Here is a 26,716-nt window from a genome sequence, read left to right on the forward strand (position 1 = left end):
ACCTAGATCAGAAAAAGATGAGGCTGCTGCGCCGGTTGAAGCTTCAGATGAGGAAGAGGCACCTTTGATGAGAGGCTGAAGAATCTCCATTAGTTGGGCCAGGGAAACTGGTGCATCCTGATCTTTAGGCTCCGATCCAGCAATTGCAGCTCTTTTTTCTCTCAGCTCCTTAAGTTTGGGACATTGTGGCCTGTAGTGTCCCGGTTCATGACAGTGATGACAAATAACTTTCTTCTTATCATAGTCACCATTTTGTCGGTTAAAGTGAGGAGGCCTATATGATCGAACATGATTCCCTGGTCTAGACACGGCTAAAACGGATTCATCTTCAATTTTTAAAGAACCTTTCCGGAGACGATTTTCTTCCATTGTTAACTCTTCAATAGTTTCAACAATAGAAGGAATTTTTCCCCGGTGAAGTAGGGCCGATTTAGTGGTTTCAAATTTCAGCCTTAATCCAGTGATAAACTGGTAAAAATGTTCAGCATCGAGTTGTTTCTGACGAAGCTCGATGTCTTCGGCACAATGCCACTTTGGTTCTAAAAGGGAAAGTTCTTCCCAAAATTCGGACAACCCATTGTAATATTCACAAATAGTTTTGTCGCCTTGTGTCATCATTCGAACTTTTTCTTGGAGGTTGCGCACGTGTGCAATATCTTTAAGGGAATACATATTCTTAAGGTATTCCCATGCCTTATCGGCATGATCAAATTTGGCAAGACTTGAGCATTTTTTAATGTCAATGCTATTGATAAGCCATGACATTATCTTCGCATGAGATATTCTTCATTCTTTCCATTTCTTCTCGTATGAGGCAATAGCCTTGATTTTCTCTTCTTCCGATAGAGGGACCTCTTTATTTCCCTCCTTTTTAGTAAGAGATAGCTTAGGTTCTTAATCGGAACCATCCACAATCCCACATAAGCCTTTTCCCCATATATGGTGCTTCATGATTGAAGCCCATGTTACATAGTTCGTATCGCTTAGTTTCATAGGCATGATGGTGACTTTATCATTGTCATCCATTGATTACAAGGAGAGAAAGAATAGGGATAGAAGAGAAACAAGAAGGAAAATAAAAAAAGAAAGAAAAAAAAAAAACAATACAACAAGATGTGAAATCTTCTCCAATGAAGTGATAAAACACTTATCTTCAAGTGGCGAACACTTTTGCAAACGGGCACGGAAACCGAGGCAGCTTTTCCTCAAGATTTAGTACTTCCGCGGCTCTGATACCATGAAATGAAATGGGGATCTTCAAAACACGAGCTTAGATTAAGAGCAAGTGTCAAGAATGACACTAAAGCATAACCCTTAAAAAGGGTATAACTGAAAACAAAATAAAAATAAAAATGTATTCTTTATTGATATGAAAAACCAATTGCTTAAGAAGCATTGGAGTAAAATACAAAAGGGGCTGCACCCCTTTATATACACAGCTGAAAGAGGACTCAATAGAGCTGTTGGGCACAGTCCAACAGCTCTATTTAGAGTTGTTGGAATGTGTCAGTCCAACAGCTCTATTGAGAGTTGTTGGACTGTGTCAGTCCAACAGCTCTATTGCTAGTCAAGTCTGGACAGGACTTACTAGCAACAGTCATTCTAGTTCAAACTGAACTAGATGACATACAACAACAACAACTACGCCTTCATCCCAAAACAATTGGGGTCAGCGATATGAACCAAAAAAGAAATTCATTTTGGGTCTTCCACATGAATCCTTTTCCTCCAATCATTTCTATCCAACGCCATGTCCTCGGTGAGGTTCAAAGCATTCATATCCTTTCCTATCATCTCCATCCAAGTCTTCCTAGGCCTACCCCGACCTCTTTTAACTAATATATTTTCCCATTTCTCCAACCTTCTAACTGGAGCATCATTAGGCCTTCGCCGAATATGTCCAAACCATCGTAAACGATTCTCTCGCATCTTATTTTCAATGGGTGCAACACCTACCTTCTTACGTATCTCTTCGTTTCGAATCTTATCTTTTATTGTATTTCCACACATCCATCTAAGCATCCGCATCTCAGCTACACTCATTTTTTGAATATGATGTCTCTTGGCAGCCCAACATTCCGTACCATATAGTAAAGCGGGTCTAATAGTCGTCCTATAAAACTTTCCCTTCAACCGCAATGGCATTCTACGATCGCACAACACTCCAGTAGCACTTTTCCATTTCATCCACCCAACCTTTATCCTATGATTTACATCTCCATCAATTTCTCCATACTTTTGAATGATGGATCCCAAATATTTGAAATAATCATTCACCGGTATATCTTGCTCACCAAGCTTCACTACACTCCCATCACTACTCCGTTGCTTACTAAACCGACATTCCATATATTCAGTCTTACTCTTACTCAACTTAAAACCTCTAGCTTCCAATGTCTGTCTCCATAATTCTAACTTAGCATTAACCCCAGCTCTAGACTCATCAATCAAAACAATATCATCAGCAAACAACATACACCACGGTACATTTTCTTGAATTGATCTCGTAAGCTCATCCATCACAATCGCAAATAGGAAAGGGCTTAAAGCAGATCCTTGATGTAACCCAACCGTTATCGGAAAATTGGTTGTCACCCCTCCACAAGTGCGGACATTGGTTACTACTCCTTCATACATATCTTTAATTATACTAATGTACTTGAGAGAAACACCTTTCTTCATCATTGTCCACCAGAGAACGTCCCTAGGTACTCTATCGTATGCCTTCTCTAAATCAATAAAAACCATATGCAAATCTTTGTTCCTCTCTCTATATCTTTCAATAAGTTGTCTAAGAAGATGTATAGCTTCCATAGTTGATCTTCCAGGCATAAAACCAAATTGATTCTCCGATATCATGACAACCTTCCTCAACCTAGACTCAATCACCCTCTCCCAAAGTTTCATAGTATGACTCATGAGTTTTATATCACGATAGTTTGTGCAATCTTGTATATCACCCTTATTCTTATATAAAGGCACCAAAGTACTCTTCCTCCACTCATTAGGCATCTTATTTGTTCGCCAAATCAAGTTAAAAAGATTTGTCAACCATTCTAAACCTTTCTCTCCCAAGCATTTCCAAGCCTCGATAGGTATACCATCTGGGCCAACTGCCCTTCTTGATTTCATTTTCTTCAAAGCCTCTGCAATTTCTTTCTTTTGAATCTTGCGCATGAAGTCACGATTTATCTCATGAAAAGGAATGGAGAAGTCTCCAAGATCTTGAGCATGACTATCATTAAATAGCTTATCAAAATAATCTTTCCATCTCTCCTTAATCTCCTCATCTTTGACTAAAACCCTTTGCGTTTCATCTTTGATACATCTAACCATACCCAAATCCTTCGATTTCCTATCTCTCATCTTTGCAAGCCTATAAATATCCTTCTCGCCTTCTTTGGTATCCAACTTGTCATAAACCTCCTTATATACCTTAGCCCTCGCGTTTCGAACAACTTTTTTAGCTTCCTTCTTTGCTATCATATACTTCTCCAAATTCTCATTATCACGACTCTTACTTAGATTTCTATAACACTCTCTTTTAACCTTAATAGCTAATTTGACATCCTCGTTCCACCATGATGTATCCTTACCTAGTGGTGCACCGCCTTTAGACTCACCCAATACCTCCTTAGCTACTTTTCTCATACCACCCGCTATCTTATTCCACATTGATTCTGAATCCTCCTCGAGACACCAATCAACTTCCTTAACTACCTGCTCTACAAACATTCCTTGTTTAGCTCCTTTCAGTGCCCACCACTTAATTCTAGGATCTATCCTATGTCTATCCCTTTTGCGGCATTGTCTAATTCTAAGATCTAAAATTAAGACTCTATGTTGTGTAGCTACACTTTCTCCTGGTATAACCTTACAATCGATGCAACAACCCCTATCTCTCTTTCTAAGTAGGAAAAAATCTATCTGACTCGTATTAACCCCACTTTTAAATGTTACTAGGTGAGACTCCCTCTTCCTAAACCAAGTGTTTGCTAAGATCATATCATACAACAACAACAACAACAACAACTACGCCTTCATCCCAAAACAATTGGGGTCAGCGATATGAACCAAAAAAGAAATTCATTTTGGGTCTTCCACATGAATCCTTTTCCTCCAATCATTTCTATCCAACGCCATGTCCTCGGTGAGGTTCAAAGCATTCATATCCTTTCCTATCATCTCCATCCAAGTCTTCCTAGGCCTACCCCGACCTCTTTTAACTAATATATTTTCCCATTTCTCCAACCTTCTAACTGGAGCATCATTAGGCCTTCGCCGAATATGTCCAAACCACCGTAAACGATTCTCTCGCATCTTATTTTCAATGGGTGCAACACCTACCTTCTTACGTATCTCTTCGTTCCGAATCTTATCTTTTATTGTATTTCCACACATCCATCTAAGCATCCGCATCTCAGCTACACTCATTTTTTGAATATGATGTCTCTTGGCAGCCCAACATTCCGTACCATATAGTAAAGCGGGTCTAATAGTCGTCCTATAAAACTTTCCCTTCAACCGCAATGGCATTCTACGATCGCACAGCACTCCAGTAGCACTTTTCCATTTCATCCACCCAACCTTTATCCTATGATTTACATCTCCATCAATTTCTCCATACTTTTGAATGATGGATCCCAAATATTTGAAATAATCATTCACCGGTATATCTTGCTCACCAAGCTTCACTACACTCCCATCACTACTTCGTTGCTTACTAAACCGACATTCCATATATTCAGTCTTACTCTTACTCAACTTAAAACCTCTAGCTTCCAATGTCTGTCTCCATAATTCTAACTTAGCATTAACCCCAGCTCTAGACTCATCAATCAAAACAATATCATCAGCAAACAACATACACCACGGTACATTTTCTTGAATTGATCTCGTAAGCTCATCCATCACTATCGCAAATAGGAAAGGGCTTAAAGCAGATCCTTGATGTAACCCAACCGTTATCGGAAAATTGGTTGTCACCCCTCCACAAGTGCGGACATTGGTTACTACTCCTTCATACATATCTTTAATTATACTAATGTACTTGAGAGAAACACCTTTCTTCATCATTGTCCACCAGAGAACGTCCCTAGGTACTCTATCGTATGCCTTCTCTAAATCAATAAAAACCATATGCAAATCTTTGTTCCTCTCTCTATATCTTTCAATAAGTTGTCTAAGAAGATGTATAGCTTCCATAGTTGATCTTCCAGGCATAAAACCAAATTGATTCTCCGATATCATGACAACCTTCCTCAACCTAGACTCAATCACCCTCTCCCAAAGTTTCATAGTATGACTCATGAGTTTTATACCACGATAGTTTGTGCAATCTTGTATATCACCCTTATTCTTATATAAAGGCACCAAAGTACTCTTCCTCCACTCATTAGGCATCTTATTTGTTCGCCAAATCAAGTTAAAAAGATTTGTCAACCATTCTAAACCTTTCTCTCCCAAGCATTTCCAAGCCTCGATAGGTATACCATCTGGGCCAACTGCCCTTCTTGATTTCATTTTCTTCAAAGCCTCTGCAATTTCTTTCTTTTGAATCTTGCGCATGAAGTCACGATTTATCTCATGAAAAGGAATGGAGAAGTCTCCAAGATCTTGAGCATGACTATCATTAAATAGCTTATCAAAATAATCTTTCCATCTCTCCTTAATCTCCTCATCTTTGACTAAAACCCTTTGCGTTTCATCTTTGATACATCTAACCATACCCAAATCCTTCGATTTCCTATCTCTCATCTTTGCAAGCCTATAAATATCCTTCTCGCCTTCTTTGGTATCCAACTTGTCATAAACCTCCTTATATACCTTAGCCCTCGCGTTTCGAACAACTTTTTTAGCTTCCTTCTTTGCTATCATATACTTCTCCAAATTCTCATTATCACGACTCTTACTTAGATTTCTATAACACTCTCTTTTAACCTTAATAGCTAATTTGACATCCTCGTTCCACCATGATGTATCCTTACCTAGTGGTGCACCGCCTTTAGACTCACCCAATACCTCCTTAGCTACTTTTCTCATACCACCCGCTATCTTATTCCACATTGATTCTGAATCCTCCTCGAGACACCAATCAACTTCCTTAACTACCTGCGCTACAAACATTCCTTGTTTAGCTCCTTTCAGTGCCCACCACTTAATTCTAGGATCTATCCTATGTCTATCCCTTTTGCGGCATTGTCTAATTCTAAGATCTAAAATTAAGACTCTATGTTGTGTAGCTACACTTTCTCCTGGTATAACCTTACAATCGATGCAACAACCCCTATCACTCTTTCTAAGTAGGAAAAAATCTATCTGACTCGTATTAACCCCACTTTTAAATGTTACTAGGTGAGACTCCCTCTTCCTAAACCAAGTGTTTGCTAAGATCATATCATAGGACAAACAAAAATCTAAAATCCTTTCTCCACTTTCATTTCTTTCTCCTATACCATAGCCTCCATGGATATTCTCAAATCCATCCCTACTAATGCCTACATGTCCATTAAGGTCACCGCCGATGAAAAGCTTTTCTCCATAAGATGTCTCTTGTACTACTCCATCTAAATCTTCCCAAAATTGATGCTTAATGGAATCATCTAAACCTACTTGAGGTGCATAAACACTAATAATATTAATAATATCCGTACCTAATACTAATTTAATAAGTAAAATTCTATCACCCTTCCTACGGACCTCAACTACATTATCTATAAACTGACGACTCATAGCAATCCCTACTCCATTCCTATTCCTATTTATTCCTGTATACCAAATCTTATATCCCCAAGGTTCTATCACTTTAGCTTTCTCACCTACCCATTTCTTTATATATATAAATACATTTTTCATTTCTTTCTTTTCTGTAATTTTTTTCCTTTATGACATAAAGACAAAAAATAAAAATAAAGGAAAAAAATTACAGAAAAGAAAGAAATGAAAAATGTATTTATATATATAATAATATAATATTATTATATATACATATATGTACAGTTTTACATTTTAACAGTCTGTACCCCAATTAAAATATAAAAAAGTATACAAAATATACATAAAAATATGTTCAAGTCTTTTAGCAATAAGATGTTTTCATCACACAAGTACAAAATTACACATTCTTTCACAAAATATATTAACATACATAGCCAGAATATATATATATATATTCAATTATTCATAATATATTGATTATAATCAACAAAATGTGCTTTCAGCCTTTCACAAAAGCACAATGACACATACATATATAAATAACATATTATATCCATAATACTAAACATGCTTTCATAAAAAATTAAAATTAACTGTGCATGCTTTCAACGTTTCACAGAAAAAATCCCAAAAGCAAGGTTATATATATAACATAATCAATATATATAATTAACTAAGCATGTTTTAATCATTTCACAAAACAAATCATACAAACACACACATATGTTTATAATTATATATAAAAAAACTAACATAATATATGTAATAATAATAAATAACTAAATTGTCCTCGTGTCAGGCAGGGGCAGCTTAGTCGCCGGCTAGGTGCTCTAGTTGTGCCTAGTCGGCAAAATTGGTACCTTTTAAGGTACCCACCTAGGAAATGCAAAGGCTAGGAGTTTTACTTATGCCTAGGCCGACTAAGTCGGTGCCTAGTTGGCGCTTTTGACTACATAGCAAATATCTTTCAACCATATCACCAGTCCTATCACCATTATTACCTGCATGTGATCGGGAATCAAAGCTAGAAAGTTAGAATAATACTTAAGAAATATAAAGTACATGGCCAACCAACTGAACATAGCAATGCTTAAGGATTCAGTGATTCATGACTTGGCTTGTCGACCTTCTGGGTTGGTCTTAAACTTGGTTAGACTAGCCCAAGCGCAAGCCATTTTGTAGTGAAATTGACAAATAAACAAAAACCTATCTTTTTCATATTAGGTCTTTAACTTTAAGAGAAAGGGAAATGAATTTCTTAGGGTTTCCCTCTCATACTCTCATTCAGTCACTCATCTCAATGCATTTCATTACTGACCCACATTTTCAGTGAAGATATTTTATATCCCTCCCACCCTCCCTCTCTCCACAGCCCAACTTCTGGATGAGCTTCCAAATAAGTGATGAGTCCCTCTCATTCTACAGACCCCAAATTCCCAATGAGTTTGGGTATGGACTGGGTCTATTGAATTTTGCCCCCATCTTGGTTGAACCCTAGAACCATCATGAAACCAAAGCATTGAGCTGCCCTTTTTAACAGATTTTTGAGACTCAAAACATTGTTCCACAGCATTGAAAAAGAAATGTTGTTTCATCATTTCTTAGTTTTTTTGTCTTTTTATGGTAAATCATCAAATGGCACTTGATTATTGATTAGTTTAATACTATTTCCTGATATCATAGACATCAGGTGCTATTGTTATACATAATCTTCTCCTTATATGACAACATTGCATTGTTTTTTATAGAATAAAAGTTAATGAAACTCATCGAATAACTGAGTTGACTGACAGGAATCTTCATTAGAGAATAAACAAATTGTGTCATAAATCACTGGATTTCATACCTTGTACTATAAGGCATAGGATCGTCCTAAATACTCTCATAATATTATGTATTATTTCATACTGCCCTGACAAGAGAGAGACCAGTTGCCACAGCCCCCCCCCCCCCCCCCCCGAGTCTGCCTAATCAAATAATTTATACCTGACAATGGTCATCAAAAAAGTTGCCTTAATTGTGGAATCTGGCCATCCCATTTTCATGGAAGAGGTTGACCTAGCCACTATTCTTTGCTGAATGATGACACTCGGATTTCTCCTGTCTAAGAAATTGTTCTTATCTAAGATCAAAAATCGGTTGAATCTTGTTGAAGGGCCTACCTGATGGAGTCTTGAAGCTCCAGAGAAAGCAAAATTGGTTGCCGTGCAATTGGAAAGAAACCAAAAGTCCCCCCATCCTGATCCAATTGGGTGCTCTCTGAATACTCACTTGAAACTAGAAAGGGAAATCTACTGACTGTAATTTCTCAATTATGGGTCTTTATTGTCCAATTTTTCCTTGATTTTCCTCAAATTTTGCTTGTCATTTCGAAAGTTTGAGAGTGGTATGCATTCATGAGCCTTAATCCACTATGTTACAAGCTCTTTAAAATACTTTGGATGCAAATATGTCCAGAGACTAGAAGTTTGTTTTCTCCAGAAAATGTCAGATCTCATGAATGGGTTAGGAAAAAAATGAAAAATAAAATATGAAAAAAGTAACTTAAATTTTGTATATCCTATGTCTATCAATTTTATTATTGTGATATCACAGTCATCATATCAAGATAGTTGTGGGACATCCTTGATTTGGAAACTCCTGGTGAAAACATAAAAAAATTGTAGAACAGGTTGATCCAATTCCATGCTCAAAAGCTTATCCTAAATTGACTTCACCACAATGCCTGGCAAAAGGGTAGTAGTCAAATGCCCTTGTTGCAATCTGGATCCACTCTATGTTACAACTTACAACTTCTTAAAAATACTTTAGAAGCAGATATATCAAGAGGCTCTTAGAAAGATTGTTTTTCTCAAAACAAAAATCAGGAAATCTCAGAAAATTTAGGAAAAATAAAAAATAAGAAAAAATAAATTTAAAATTTGATGTTTTGTGTTTACTAGTTATATTGTTGTGATAACATCAGATTAACTTTGGGACATTCTTGTTTAAGACATCTTAGTGAAAACATCATGATGTTTTCAACATATAAGAGATATTTGTAACCAAAATCACACATGCAATAAGAGCAAAATGGGTGGCTTTATACTCCAAAGTTAACAGGCAAGCTCCACAAGACTAACTGCATCAACCATGCTAAACTACTTCCCATTTTCCATCTAGCAAGCAATCAAAACTTCAAGGGTTTTACCAACTGGAGGCATGAAAATGAGCGGTCAGTGATGGAGGCATTTAACTTTGCCTAGAAAAAAAAGCTAAAAAGTGAACTAAATCAGTCACATCATCAGGCAAAGCTAATAGTCAAAACATGTGCTCTGGTGCCAAAGCAGCAGCACTCTGCATAATTTGTTGGACACTGAATGTCCATAGCTTTGCAAGTTTCCAAATGAAAGGGTTTCACACAAGCAACTTGCCATGGAAAAACTGATCGTGTCAAGCTTTTAGCTTTTAGCTTCAACCTGTCAACCTCTCAACCTCTCTTTCTTTATTCCTTTCTAGAACTAATGACACCATATATATATATATATATATGAAAAGTGGTAGCTGCCTACCTCCAACCTACCGTGAGCGAATGGGTGTTTTCGAGTTGTTTTTCACAAATCTGATCCTGCAGATGTGTTCAACATAGTCTATTTGCTAGGAAAAGACACTTGGATCATTTTTTTTAATAAAAGATATGATTTTTAAGACTTGAATATCTATGAAAATCTTAGACCATTGATTTTTAAACCTTATAAAAACATAGTTGTGTGTCGGAATCAGACGATCCAAGAGTAGATTCCTATAAAATCAAGTATGGTAAACACATCTATACAGTCAGATTTAGGGAAAACATAGAAAACCCCTTGAAATCTTGGTAGGCTGGCAGTAGGATAGAAAAGGGGTAGGCAGCTACCACCTACTATATATATACATATATTTATTTATTTATTTATTTGGGAGTGGGGAGTAGGTGCCTACCAAAGTTAGGAGCCTACCATCAGTGAACATGGATTTTCAGGGTGCTTTTGGCAAATCTGAAGCCACAGATGTGTTTGGCATGATCGATTTGCTAGAAAACGATACTTGGACCATGTTTTTTTGATGAAAAAATGTGAAATTTTCAGCTTGAATATTTGTGAAAATTGTAGGCCATCGATTTTTTAACCTCATAAAAACCTACCCACGTGTCGGAATTGGATGATCCAAGAGTTCATTCCTATAAAATCAAGAATGTGGAACACATTTGTAGGTCATATTTGAGCTGGAAAAAAAAGAAAAGAAAAAACTTTAGAAGCCTAGTAGGCTGGCAGGCACAGAACGGAGTAGGCAGCTAACCCCTACTCACATATTTGGTATTTCATACATATATATGTTGCACTTCCTTCAAGGCAGTAAGGTACAAAAAGTAAGCAATAAGAACTGTTGAGAAATTGTACGGGGTAGTCTCGTAATTATTTAATAGTTTGGGTATATCGTATTTCCTCATAGCTAAGGGTATTTTTGTACATGGTTGTTTTTGTCTAATCTCTCTATTTAAGTGAGATTAGACCTAATGGAAATTAACGATTCTCTCTCTCTCTCTCTCTCTCTCTCTCTCTCTCTCTCTCTCTTCTGATTTGCGTAAAACCCTAGTTGTCTTCAACATGGTATCAGAGCAAGACGTAGTTCTGAGCATCTGACTGTATTGACCCACCTGTGGATCGGTTCCAGCGTGCGCAGCATTTGACCTAATCTGTCATCTTCTCTTTGGAGTCTCGTGTGTACAGCAGAAACGCAGATCCGTAGCCAGCATGTACAGGATCTGATCTGACGTCTTCCTTCTCCAGCAGAAACGCAGATCAGATGGTGATCGTTGACAACGTCTACAACTTGTGGAAGTCGAGTTAGTTGTGCGTGGAAGGAGCAGGCGAAACGATCGACCCAAACTGCAGTCTGGATCGGGTCCTTCATACGGTGATCCAACTGTGTTGGATCTGATTTCAAAGTGTGTCAATGGTGGTAGAGTGGATGTTGAATAAGTCTACAGTTTCAAGCATGAATCTTGGTATGCAGCCTATCATAGTCGTGGTATGCAGCCTGGCGTGGTCGTGGTATGCAGCCTATCGTAGTCGTGGTATGCAGCCTGTCGTGGTCGTGGTATGCAGCCTATCGCAGTCCTTTGTTGAGGTGGATGGTTAGATCCGGACTTTCAGCAGGTTGTGTTCGGGTGTGATTGTACCTGCGTTTTAAATCAAGTCCATTATTTTATCCCATGGCTGAAACACAGAAGTAAGATATGAAGTCCGAAACAGTGGCTGATTATAAAGCCTTTGCAAACCCATTTTCGGGTGGATCATCGGTAAAATTGGATAAGACCAACTATGCTAGATGGTCTCGTACATTCATGATGTTTGTATCAGGGCATTGTAGAAAACATATTTTGTTGGAAAATGAGCCCAAAGATAAAACTGGAAAGTATGCTACATGAGAAGAGGACAATGATATTATCATGTCATGGATTATGAATAGTGTGCAACCTCACATAGCCAATGGGCTTATTTATTACACCTCTGCAAAACAAATGTAGGATAATTTGCAAGATACTTACTCTCTAGAAACTAATGTTAGTCGGATTCTTCAAGTAGAGCAAGAGATTTATAAATTGCAACAAGGAGAGCAAACTCTAGCCCAGTACTATGCTTCTGTGAAGGCAGCCTTTGAGAGGCTAAACGCACATAGACCACTGTGTTGTGACAAACAGAAACTACATAAGGAGCACACCATGGTTGCATGGTTTCTTACTGGCTTGTCAGCTGAATTCTCAGTTGCTAAAGTTCAGATGTTGACAGGCTCAGATGTTCCCACTCTTGTTAAGGCATATAATCGGCTAAGTAGGCTTGCCATGTCCCTTCCTTCATCCCAATCGGAATCACAATCTTCTGCTATGTCTATTTCCTATGGTCGAGGCAGATGTTTTATTCCTAATACTCGAGGTCGTGGACGTGGTCGAGACATAGGAGGACGAAGCAAGCTCCAGTGTACTTACTGCGGGAGATTTGGGCATTTAGAAGATAGATGCTTTGACAAGAATGGAAGACCTCTTGCACCTTCAGCTAAAGTTGTTCCTACGGCTCAAGTTGCTAAACCCGAGTCTCCCGTTGTTCCTCCTAGTGATTCAGTTACTCTTACTCGTGCTGAGTATGATAATTTGATGGCACATCGTTCCTCTGTAGTTGATGTTGCATGTTCTGCAGGTGATGGATTAAATTCCCAAGGTAGTCAGTGGATTATTGATTAGGGGCATCTAGGTATTGTGTGGAAATGAATGTGATTTTTCATTTTTGAATAGTGTTGTTAGCCATAAAAAGGTAGTTCTTGCCGATGGAAGTTCTTCTTCCATTGTGGGCCAAGGAAATATCTTCATTTCTCCTACTCTTCAGTTAACAAATGTTCTCCATGCCCCTTCATTCCCTCAAAATTTGTTATCTGTTAGTCGTGTTGCAAAAAAATTGAATTGTAGAGTAATATTTGATCCTACTTGTTGCACTTTTCAGGACTTGCTGACGGAGAAGACGATTGGTGGAGTCTATTATCTACACCAACATGTTGGCTCTGTTCATTCGGCAGTTGAGTCATCCTCTAGTCCGCTGCTTTGGCATCATCGTCTTGGTCATCTTCCGTTACTCAAATTGCGTAGAGTTATTCCTCATATCTCGTCGTCCTCTACTCTGCTGTGTGAAGCATGTCAACTTGGGAAGCATCATGGGAGTTCATTTCCATCTAGTCAGAGTCCTTCAAGTCAAAATTTATTTGATCCTCTTTATGTGGATGTTTGGGGTCTAAGTAGAATTTTTAGTCGTTCTAAGTGTCGTTATTATTTAGTCATTGTAGATGATTTTTTCAGATTATCTTGGGTATTCTTGTTAAAAGATAAGGTTGAAGCCCCCATTATTCTTAAGTCTTTGATTATTGAAATAAAAACTCAGTTTAATTATTGCGTCAAATTAGTTCGCACTGACAATGCTCTTGAATTCAAATCCTCTGAATTATTACAATTTTACAAAAATCTTGGAATCCAACATCAAACTTCATGTCCTCATGCCTCTCAACAAAATGGAGCAACGGAGCGCAGGCACAGGCACATTTTAAATGTTGCCCGTTGCCTCATGATTCAGTCTAATATGCCCGCGTCTTACTGGGGAGATGCAGTTCTAACTGCGGGATACCTAATAAATCGTATGCCTTCAACCTCTGTGGGGGATCGTATTCCCATTCAAATTCTTAGTCTTGAAGCTTCATTGTTCCCTATCTCTCCAAAGGTGTTAGGCTGTGTGTGCTTCGTTCATAAACTTGATCCCAACCAAGATAAATTGTCACCCAAATCTATAAAATGTGTTTTTGTTGGGTACCCCAAACATAAAAAAGGATATCGTTGTTATGATCCCATTTCCCAGAGAGAGTATGTCACTGCGGGCGTTTCATTTTTTGAGTCTATCCCATATTTTTCTAGTACCTCTCCAAGATTACATGCTAGCCAAGGTGACTCTTTTCCTCTTCCCGTCCCTCCATTTCCGCCGGAATCTGTCTGTCTTGAGCCTCTCGTTCCAAGCCCGGTTCCATCACGTTAAAAAAAAATCCTCCTATGGTGTACACACATCAAGCTCCACCCAACTCTGTGCCTTTGCCATCTGCTTCTCCAGAGGTAAGTGTTCCTGACCCAACTGAGCCTATTGTCGATGGTGATTTACCTATTGCTCTTCGAAAAGGAAAAAGGCAGTGTACTCTTCATCCTATTTCTCAGTTTGTTTCTGAGGCCAGACTCGGTGCAAATATGAAGAATTTTGTATTAGCCTTATCTGCTACTTCAGTCCCTCTCAATCATCATCAAGCTTTTCTGGATCCCAAATGGGTGAAGGCCATGCAGGATGAAATGGATGCACTGCTTTCTCGGAGAACATGGGACTTAGTTGATCCTCCGCATGAGGCTGATATTGTTGGTTGTAAATGGGTCTATACTATTAAGTATAACTCAGATGGATCGATTGAAAGGTTTAAAGCCCGGCTGGTTGCAAAAGGCTATACTCAGACTTATGGGGTGGACTTCTTTGAAACATTTTCTCATGTTGCTCGTCTTGGGACTATTCGTTTTGTTTTGTCAGTCGTCGTGCACCATGGTTGGTCTCTCTGTCAGCTTGATGTGAAAAATGCCTTTCTATATGGAGACCTGGAAGAGACAGTTTACATATAGCAACCCCTAGGGTTCGAGATTCAGGGGGAGTGTCAGAAGGTTTGCAAGTTGAACAAGGCAAACTATGGTCTCAAGCAGAGTCCTCGTGTGTGGTTCTCCAAGCTGGCTGAGGTCATGTCAGCATTTGGGTTTGTTCGATCTGCCTCAGATCACTCTCTTTTTATTAAAAAGACTGGTACAAGGATTGTGGTTATGGTAGTATATGTTGATGATATTATAATATCAGGTAACAGTGAAAAAGACATCTCTGAAACCAAGTCCCACTTGCAGAAACACTTTGTAACTAAGGATCTAGGACAACTCAGATATTTTTTGGTCATAGAGGTTGCAAGGAGTAAAGAAAGATTGGTTTTGTCACAACGGAAATATGTATTGGACTTGCTAAAGGAGACAGAGATGTTAGGTACCAAACCTGCGAGGATTCCTATGGATCCTAAGGCTCACCTGTTTGATGAAAAATCAGAGTATGTGGAAAATAGCAGTTATCGTTCCTTAGTTGGCAAGCTATTATATGTGACTGTAACTAGACCGAGTATATCTTTAGTCGTGAGCAAGATAAGTCAGTTTATGGACAAACCTACAAAGGCTCACTGGGAGGCTGCAATGATAATCCTTAAATATCTAAAGTTATCCCTTGGCAAAGGACTATGGTTTAGACAAAATCCCTCTCTAGATGTTATTGCCTACTCTGATGCGGATTATGCAGGGTCGGTTGTTGACAGAAAATCAACAACAGAATTCTGTGTATTTGTTGGAGGGAATCTGGTTACTTGGAGAAATAAGAAACAAACTGTTGTTGCTAGGTCGAGTGTTGAGTCAGAGTATCGGGCTATGGCTCAGACTGCTGCAGAGATGATGTGGGTTAAATCTGTGTTGACTGATCTCCATATACCTATAGAGATGATCTGTGATAATAGAGTTGCTACTTATATTGCTAATAACCCAGTGTTTCATGAGAGGACAAAGCACATTGAAGTGGATTGTCACTATGTACGTGACTTGATACAAACTGGGAACATCTGTACCAAACATGTATCTTCAGAAAACCAAATTGCTGATGTTTTCACAAAACCCCTAGCCAGTTCAAGTTTTTCAAAGTGTTGTGACAAGCTAAACATCATTGATATATATGCTCCAGCTTGAAGGGGAGTGTTGAGAAACTGTACGAGGTAGTCTCGTAATTATTTAATAGTTTGGGTATATCGTATTTCCTCATTATAGCTAAGGGTATTTTTGTACATGGTTGTTTTTGTCTAATCTCTCTATTTAAGTGAGATTAGACCTAATGGAAATTAACGATTCTCTCTCTCTCTCTCTCTCTCTCTCTCTCTCTCTCTTTTCTGATTTGCGTAAAACCTTAGTTGTCTTCAACAAGAACTACATGGGAACGATTGTTGTACACATGGTTAAAAATGGATAACTTCAAGGATATACCCACATTTGACATCATAACCACAAATGTCATAGGCATATTGAACTTTTCATTTTCATGACTCATATAACAATACAATACCTTAAAAGCAAAAAAAATAGATTCAATATATCATCATTAACCTATTTATCACAATGTTATGGTAATTTTTAATTAAATAATGATAACATCACCACTTTGCAACAATTTTTTTTTTAAAGTTATCCTTGCCTTTTAGCCCCATCAGGTTTGCTCCAACCAAATTAAAAAAATTAAATACACATTAAATGTAGGGTATGTTTGGTTGGATACAAATGTGATTTGGAATCTCATGCAAGTGAGAGAATGAATCTCATTTGCACAGCTAACCAAACATGTGATTTCAAATCTCATGCAAATGAGAATGAATCTCATTTGCACAGCTAACCAAACATGTGATTTGGAATCTCATGCAAATGAGAAATGGAATGTGATTTGAAATCACATTTGAAGTGAATCTCATGTGATCCCAAATCACGTGGTGGAATATGTGATTTGAAACCATATGACTTCAAATCACATTTGATTCCATCTCATGTGATTCTAAATCACATGAGATGCAACCAAACATACCCGTAGTGTCCACTTCACATAGGCATTACCAACAAACTACCGATGATGCAAAAAGAGAGGGGAGGCCACTTATAGTTGACAAAACGAGCCTTCTCTCCTCCTTGATATGGGATTATTCCCCCTCATTCATTATACAAAAACTCTCTCTCTCTCTCTCTCTCTCTCTCTCTCTCTCTCTCTCTCTCTCTCTCTCTCTCTCTCTCTCAATTAGAGACAAACTAGATTTTATATTTCTTAATTTAATCAGATGTTTATTGAGATTTTTCAAGAAAAACATGTGATATCCTGAGATGTTCCCTTGACAAGAACACCCCAAGAATGATATTTGTGAATCTGATAGTCATTTGCAATCATTTTAGATAAGGTAATTGCTGCTACACAGGAGAAGATCTAAAAACACATACATTTGCCAAGTAGAAAGTTAAATATAGAGATTTGAGGCTAGTAAAACAAAACAAAATATACAAAAAAGCAATTTCCAAATGTGAATGCATTTGGAAATTATGGATGAATTAGAACTCACAGGTCTATAGTGCATAGGATCCAGTATTTCAGCTATACTATGAACCAAGATGGTGAGTTTTATGCAACAGGTGAAATATGATTATGGTAACCGTTATCACATTGTATAAAGTGGAATAAAGGGCAATAAGAGGCACTGCACATGGCTAAGATATGTGGTGCAAAGGTAGATGTGCAAATTGAAAAAAAATAGTAAATGAATAGAAATTTTTAGTAGCCCAAATTAAGTGAAAAAAATCAAGCACTATTACCTAAGATGCCACATGAATACCCTATACAGACACAAAATAGCCATGAATATTTGGTATGAGGATCAGAAAGCTTTGGAGGGAGGCAGTAAGAAATGACACAATGAGATTTTACATTAGTGATGATTCAACCTTCAAAATGAATCAAGAAGTAGGACTTTCCAAGCCCTGATCATTTAGATGGGCAATGGGCATGGCAGCATCATGATGAAAAGGACTATATGTGTCCATGTGTGAGTCTCTTCATATATATAATATATTTCTATATGGTGGGCATCGAGCCAGGCTGCCCTTAAACCAGCCTGTATGGTTCAGGTTTTGTCCAACATTTTGAAGCCCAGAGGCCTAGACCAAGCTAAGACCTGTCAGACCAGATGACTGACCAGTGACCACCATCCCCCAATAAAGCAGTCAGCCAGAAGACCATGCCCTTTCAATAGGCCAGGCTTGACCGGACTGTGGTCTGATTATGGGCCGGTAGGCCTGTACACAAACTGCATTGAGCCAGCCCATTCCCAGCCTTAATATTTACCAAGTTTTGATCAATAAGCAAATAATAGGAAATATACACCTAGACTCACGATATTGCATAGCACAAAAGGAGGACCATGGAATCCCAATCATTAGCCAGAGTAGGAAACCACCATGAAGCACCTTGGTGATTATACAAACATTTAAAAATGAAATCTCAAAGCCATGCAATTACACAGATACTCAACTATTTCATACTTAAAACTCTCTTTAGTGGGAATGGTTTGAACCATAGTCATCTATATCGTTCAAGGTAATATATCAGTGAGGGTTTTTCTCAAAGAAATTTTCAAAAACTGGTTTTTCTTGGGAAAATCTTGGGAGTTTTAAAATTCTAAAAAATATAAAAAATAATAAGAAAGATAAGAAGATAATAGGTTTTGTATCAATTTTCTTGCAAAATATAAGGAAATAAGTTTGGAAAGTATTTAAAATACAAAAGAAACAAAAATACAAAAAATGGCTTAAAATATATAAAATAAGAAAAAAATCATAAATATTGTGATAATATCATGATATTATCACGATATTTTCTTTTTGGCGATATTTTGAAAATAGCATGAAATTTTCCAGATAATATCAGCTAGCTTAATTTCTAGAAAAATCTCGTGATATTTTCAAAATATTGCCGATATCGGTGACCGTGGTTCGAACACTTAGATATTAGCTCTTCAAATGGGTAGATAGATGATAGTAACACTAAATTATAATAAAGAAACTAGGACAGATGATGGCAATAAAACAAGAAATAAAATGGAAGAAGATTATATGAAGCAAGTAAGCAGCAAATTCCAATTAAAGAATTCAGCTACTAGGCATTCAAGTTTCAAAAAGGGTTCTGATATATTGGAAAATAAAGCTAATATCACCATGAAACACATTGAAAATCTCCACTCATACAACAAAAATCACCAAACCACCTTTTCATTGGGAATGCATCCAACACTTCAGGAAACAAACAAGGCTTCTCAAAGTTAGATTCTAAAACCAAGCTAGAGAGCATTAGCAGCAGAAAAACATATACATTCACCACCATTACCAAGCATAATTGATGTAGGAAGCATATAAACAGCAAACCAAACTAAACTTTAAGATCTTAAAAAAAACAGGAAGGCTTTCAAAGATAGCAAGGCATCCACATGATAGAGAGGTCAGAGAACATTTTGAAAGCCAGAATTTTACCTATTAAAAGGAACGTCTGATTATATATAAGAATGCACCTTGAAATGCCTAAACGCCATGGGTATTTTATATATAGCAGCCATAGTAAACTTATGAGCTCATGCCACAAGGATTATCATTAGAAGAAGAAAAAGGAGAGAGTAACCACAAGCACCAGTGCTTGTGAAATCGTGGAATACCATACATCAGACTTGGCGTGAAAAAAAAAAGGTTGTATGATAAATGACGTTGGCAACAGCATATGACGCATGATTGTAATCTTATCTAAATAAAAAGAACATGCCCCCGATCTGAGGGATCGGCATCCGAAATGCATGAGCTGACTTAGCAAAGAGAACCTAGATCGTACATGGGTATTAAAGATGACCATGTCACTGTAGCTCCGTCCCAACACATCGATTCATCACTCAGTTCTCATGCCTTAAGTTGCTCCTTTTATATAAAAATTTAAAGGCCAAATATCTTGGACAAGACACAGCATAGTGCCAATTTAAGAAAGGAAGATCAAAGAGTACCAAATCAGGAAAGGTGACACTCCTTTATACGAGAAGCTGCAAATCCACCACAAAATTCTCCAGCTCAAAACCTACCAACCCTTCAAAGAACACTCATACCCGCATTGCTACAACAACAAAAACATGCCAAACAGTTAGCTGTATGGTGACCATCCAGCTCAGAACCAATGACCACACGGTAAAATTAAAATGTTGGGTGTTGTTCCCGATCAATGAAGCAGATCCCAGCAACTTCGATGGTCCAATGCATCACCACCAGAGAAGCATCAAATTCACGAGAGACTAACAACACAGAAAGAAACGCTACGAGCACGGCCATAAACACAAAGCAGTGACTCCGAAGACGATACGTTGAAAGAAGGGTGAGAAAAAAAAAACTTGCTACACAATTCAAGATTCGAAGTACTCATCTCAAAAATGCAACGTAGAATGTCAATGCATAACATAAGCCGGTAACAAGTCAGGCGAGCAAGAGAAAGAAAGCGAGAACTCGGGAGAGGAAGAAGAAGAAGGAGGATGGGGTGAGAAGAACGTACTCATCCTTCTCGCCGCTGCTGGATGAAGGGCTGCCTTCCGAATCTGAGGCGCCAACAAAGGAGAAAGAGATGAAGGTGGTAGCATGGTCAACAAAGGATGGGTTTAGACCGAAAAATCAAATGGTTGGTTGCGTGGGGGTTACCGTGGCGCTCTGCTTCTTTCTCTTCTGTTTCTTCCTCCGGCTCTGCCTCTGCGCCTGCTTCTGCTTCCGGCTCTCCTTCTCCTTCTGCTTCTCCTTCTTCCTTTAGGGGAGGAGAGGCAGGAGGGGAGTCATCTTCGTCGGAAGCGCGTTTCTGAGCAGGCATCTTCCTTCTCTCTCTCTACGATACGAATTGGGTGTCGAGAAATGGCTCCAGACGACGCTCTCTCTCTCTCAAAGCTCTATTTTGCGTGTGCTGTTTATGATAGTTCGGCTGCTTCGGCAATGAGACCGACGACGACTCGGCACGGGTTGCTCTCTCTCTCTCTCTCGCTCTTACACAAATAAAAGTACATAGGGTTTTATTATCGTTAACTTCACGTTGATTTTGAAAAATAAGCTCCGGGTCATGTGTTGCCATGTGTAACGTGATAACAGTCTTTTACAAAAATATTCTGGTCTTTTTAGGTTAATCCCAGTGGTGACATTGATTTTGTTCAGCTGGGAGCACAACTTTGGTAAAGATTCAGTATTAAATGGCACGGAAATGAACCGAATGAACAAAAAAAAAAGTGTTCAATCTCGGCTTGAGTCGAGTCAAGTTTGCTTTCGTGGCCAGCCTCCTGAACTAAACAAGCTGAGCTCGAGTTAGCTTGTTTACTTGTATACATTTTTCCAGAGTTGAAAATAATAGAAGTTGAACTTGCCAAGCTGGAACTGACTCATTTACAAAATAAAAAAATGTTTCCATGTTGTAAGCAATAGAATTTGAACTCTAAACTTATTGCTTACAATCCAAACATTTCAACCATCTACATTTTATGATATTAAGAATATGATAAATATATTTATTATTACTTGACAAGCTTATATTTGGCTTGTGAGCCTTCTCATAAGTTTGAGCCAGCTTTCTACTAGTTAAACATTAGCAAAGCCATGATCAGCCTCATTTCCCAACCAAGTAACTGATGCAGGCTGAAGTAAAATGAACCTGAGTCCAAGATCCATTTGTGGATCTATTTTACTTTTTTTGGCTTTTTATTATTTGTGAATTTTAGGTAGGATTTGCCTATTTGGATCTACCTTAGATCCAGATTAGATTATGGTTTTGGCTTTTGCCGATAAATATTGGTGTAAAGGCTTTTATTTTCATACATAGATTAATGAAATGTAAGTATTTTCTTTAATTATTGCATATTTTTCATTAGATTCCTAACATCAGTACGCCATTAGACCCAAGACGTCACCAACATGGTTTAGGGCCCATGGATAGGGAGGTCTTCCCTCAAGTTCAAGCTCTTGTGTAGACAAGGCAAAGCAGGACTGCCTAGAATTGGGGTCCTGTGCCCATGTGGTAAGCGGGGTCCTGTGCCAAGCTGAAGGCCCAGGTTCGAATCCCACTGACACATGGGGGCTTAAGAAATATCTGGTAGGGGTCTGCCTAACCCCAGCTTGCTTATCAAAAGCAAAAAGAATGTCAATAATTGGGAGAACAATTGCATGCTATTATGACATGGAGTCCCGGTGATCTTCCCTTCAAATATTTCGGTCTCCCTCTCTTTGCAGGAAATCTTCTATTTGAATGGTGCAAGAATCTTTTGACCAAAGTAAACAAAAAGCTAGATGGGTTGCAATCTAGAAACCTTTCTTATGCATGAAGTGTATGTCTCATCAAACATGTGCTAGTCAGCGTCCCTCTTCATTGACTGCTGGCATTCAAACTCCCATCGTCCATCATCAAAGGCCTCAATCAAATTTTCAGCAATTTCTTATGGTCGGCCACCAACCCCATGCCTAAGCTTCATCTCCTGAAGTGGAATGGACCTCAGAAAATTAAAGAGGTGAATCAGGCAAACCTAGCCTTCCTGGGGATAAGTGCATTATTTCTAAATCCAGATGGGCCCGGTTCATGCACAATAAGTATCTCAAACGAAAGAGTATGTGGTGCTTTAAAGGAAGTAACAGAGGGTCCGACGCCTGGAAAGGCATACAGTGGGGTTGAAAATCTATTGAATTGGAAATGAAATGGCAGATTGGAAATTGGGTTTTTATGAAATTCTGGACAGACCCTTGGCTCCAACATAGCATTGTGGAGCACATCACCCTGGAACAATATGACTTGCATCTTTTAGTTTTTGAAGCATCATCCATTTATTCGATATGTGAACTTCCCCATCCTCGCCTATGTTCATTGTTTGCATGTTTAGGAAGAACAGTCTATCTTCCCGATGATGTTTTTCATCAATTGCTTATCAGATCAAGGTGATATTGGTGACAGTGAAAAGTTAATATCTTAATCTGTCTCTTTATTTTTTTGTATTTCCAGTGTAAGTAGCCAAAAAATAGCATACAACTTACATAAAATGTGCATTCGTAAAGCATGTTTCTATTCTAGTTTTGAAACTTAGAAACAAGAACCACAGAGGAGTTTTCGATTCTGACTCAAAACATAAAAGTTATAGGCTTGTGTCTTATTTTTTTTAACGACTATATAAACATAAGTTTTCAATATTTGATCATATGTGAACGGTTAAAAGGTCTTTTTAAATTCATATATTTATGATTTTGGTAAATCTTGTGCTGAACTAAATCAATATTATGTTTTTAAGGTTGAAATTAATCTACCGGAAGTCTAATATGTTCAAGTCTATTCTCTTAGCAAAACTATATAATTTTGTTGAGAGGGGAAAGTAAACTCGATTTTATTTAATAAAAATAAAGAGAAGAGCTGAGGGCGATGAGGTATCGACCCTTAACCTTACAAGAAGAGCAGGGCAAGAGGCAAAAATGGGCCCAATCCAACCCAAGTTTTGCACCAGCCATTTCGTGCAAGCCATGTAAAATACATCGAATAAGATACAGTCCAACAATGAAGAGATGTGTGGTACGTCCCTCAAAGATCCTCTTGTTCCGTTCTCGCCAAACTGCCCACCAAGCAGTGAACTGCCAGCACCTCCAAACAAAATACCACTTACTCCTCGGCGATAGACCTGGGTTGAGGAGTAAGTCTCTGGCTAATAATTCCCAGCACACTATTAAATGGAGTTGTCGCCAGGTAGACAAGAACAAAGTCTGAAAAAACTGCAAAACCATAGTAGGTGGGGGTGGTGATTATGTGTCTGCAACGGCATCAAATGTTGGGCAAGCAAAAGCCTCTTTGTGATAGGTTGTCTTGAGTCAACACACCAACACTGATTGTTAACCAAGCAAATAGCCTCAATCTAGGAGTTGGCTTTGATCCAAGATGGGCGACCAGTGTGGTGCACGAACCAGTCTACTACCAAGTGGAAGGCTGAAATAAGAAATCGAAAGGGTCCCAATTCGACACAAGAAAGGTGGGAGGCTATTGCCGTGATGATAGGGTCGGTGTTGAAGACGAAGACCTCGCTCTTGCTCCTGTTTATTTGTAAACTTGAGATGCAACCGAATACTTTGAGGGTGCATATAATCCTCATATGCTCAATTGATGCCTCGCCAAAGAGGATAACTAATTAGTTGTTATTTTTTAGGCCTATCAGCATATATGTATTGTATACTTTTTAAACTTGTAGTATAACTTAAAAAGGACGAGAAAGGGGGGCAGGAAAATGACCAATTTCCATTCATATTGAAAAAGGAGGGTGGGATAGAGGATTCAATCAGCAATACCATAACTTATAAAAAAGAAGAAGATAAAAAATGCAAAATTTTAAGACATTAATGAACTTAAAGAGAGGAGAGCCTCATAAAAAACCATTCAAGCATTCATTGTCCTCAATAAAACAACCCTACTTGATATCTAGACTATCTAGATGTTACATCAATTGTTGACAATAATTGCTAGAGTTATATAGGTGGACGTTAGCATTTTGTATTATGAATAAGTTAAAGATGACTATTAACAATTTTATAAAGTATGGCCTTTTGTTATAAAACAATTCATATTGATATTCTTACCTTGTTATTTTTATTAATCTTAAAAACAATTGTAAATCATATACATAGTAGTGAAAGATTTTGTATGTGTGTGAGTTGGATTTATAAAAAATAATCCCTTAATCTTATCTTTGAAAGGATGCTTAGTATCTAGGTTAGTGATCAACTAATCCACTTATTTCATAAAAAATGACAATACACATTTTTCTCTTAATGGTTGGTTATCAATTAGTAAAGAATGTACTAAGTCTCAATGAACACAAAATGTTTAATAATTTTACTTTGTTGGGTGTTATATCCTATAATAGTTTGTATTATTATTATTATATCATGCATGCATTAGGTGTCAAAGAGTTGATTGACTTATTTTTAGCATTATAGCGTGCTTTAATTTTAGAATTTAAAGTTTTTTTGTATGTTGATTATGGTTAAGAATGTTCTTTGCGAGATTACTAAAAGTTCTTTGCTTCTTTTATGTGTGGCCAAATGCATCCATGTATGTCATTTTTACCCCATCCTGAAGGACGAGACGTCTTCTAATAACTTATAATATTTATATATGAACTTAGAGAAATGATATCCATTTGCCTATAAATAGTTACACCAAACATATAAATTTTAATACTTTAGATTTATAATAATGAGATTTTGAAAAACACATGACAAACTTAACTTTTGAATATTGTTAAAAGCACACCATCATTTTACAATATTAATTGAAGACAAATTTTCATCCAATTAACAAGGGTTGTCACTAATCCACATTAATTTATTGAGTCAAATGTATGAATTTACCTTCAAAGTTTTTTTTTTTCTTTCTCACCTCTCAATCTCTCTCTTTCTCATCTATATTTATTCATGAATCTTGATAGCTTGCACCAAATTAGTTGTAGTCATATTTTATAAATATGTTACAAATGCCTTATACATAGACATAAACACCTTCAATTTTTGACCAATTTTGATCAAGATTTATCCATATTGTCAATCTCATGTTGTCAAGTCACCCTAAAAGTGAATTTGGTTTAAGTCAAAGCTTGGTCTTGAGAATCTTATTTTTACTTTTATACAACGTTTGACCCCCAAATTAAGGTTTTAATTCTTGAACTCGGAAGACAAGTTAAAATTCAAGAGTTATGCAAATATAATATATAAAGTGAAAATTTATGAGCTTTGTGAGTTAAGATGTCAAAACAAGGTTATGACTAAGTATGTTAACAAAAAAAATTGAAATTCCATAAATATATCTTAATTAGATCATAGAAGGCTTAATACATATATTTGCCTTTTATATATAGCTATGGCCCATATAGACAATTTTATCTCCATCATAAATCAATTTAATGAGAGATACAAATTAATAGGAACTCGTAACTATATTCATAAATGGACTTTCTAATGAAGTCTATAAATATAGATGCTCCGTAGCAACTAAACTCATTTAAGATTATCTAGAGGTATTATACATGAAAGTTCATTGCGACATAGTGTTATCCTTATATGAAATTTCCATTTTATGTAACACTCAAAACTTGATCTTCATAGAAGCAGTGTCCAAAGAATCTTAGATCGTCTATCTCCTAAAGGAAACTCTCAGCTAAAGCATATAATTAAAAGAACTAAAAAGAAAACTATAAGTTAAAAAATGGTGCTTTTCGAGTTTGATATTAATTTTTATGAGTTTTCTCCTAGTTGATTATTTATTTTGGGCTCTTTAACATGTACATATTACACTTTTATTTTTTTCCTACGTTAATCATAGTTTAAAAACTCTTCGGGTTGACCCGGTTACTCGGTTGACTTGGCCGGGATCGGTCACTGGGTCAAAAAACGTGTTTAACTTGTTTTATACAAAACTCAGCTGAGTCATCCTGACTGGGCCGAGTCATGGGTTCTTTGTTTGTTAAATATAAAATATAGATATTATATACGGTTGACTGACAGAGAACCCATGTAATTTCAATAAATTCAAGACCATTTTGCCAGGTGATATATATATATATATATATATATATATATATATATATATATATATATATATATATATATATATATATATATATATATATATATATATATAACCCGATCTTCCTGCTCCGACTTGGTACAGACCCAATCTTCCTGCTCCGACTTGGTACAGATTCGGGAAGCTCACTTGACCAACTGCCATAGAGTGCC

General features: G+C 37.3%; 1 protein-coding gene across 2 annotated transcripts in view; it reads right to left on the minus strand.

Moving 5' to 3' along the window:
* LOC149834553 (putative E3 ubiquitin-protein ligase RING1a) overlaps window positions 1-20,859 on the minus strand; it is a 37,912-nt gene extending 17,053 nt beyond the window's left edge. For both annotated transcript variants that reach the window (XM_090010186.1, XM_090010185.1), the window contains exons 1-2: window positions 20,627-20,859; window positions 20,484-20,526 (exon numbers count right to left, since the gene is read on the minus strand). In XM_090010186.1, coding sequence (XP_089866312.1) covers window positions 20,484-20,526; window positions 20,627-20,789 — 206 coding nt within the window. In that variant the 5' untranslated portion in view covers window positions 20,790-20,859. The remainder of the gene's footprint in view (window positions 1-20,483; window positions 20,527-20,626) is intronic.
* Window positions 20,860-26,716: the final 5,857 nt, after the last annotated feature.

Source organism: Nuphar pumila, chromosome 6 (genome assembly GCF_984573655.1).
Source record: "Nuphar pumila chromosome 6, dmNupPumi1.hap1.1, whole genome shotgun sequence".
NCBI classification, from domain to species: domain Eukaryota; kingdom Viridiplantae; phylum Streptophyta; class Magnoliopsida; order Nymphaeales; family Nymphaeaceae; genus Nuphar; species Nuphar pumila.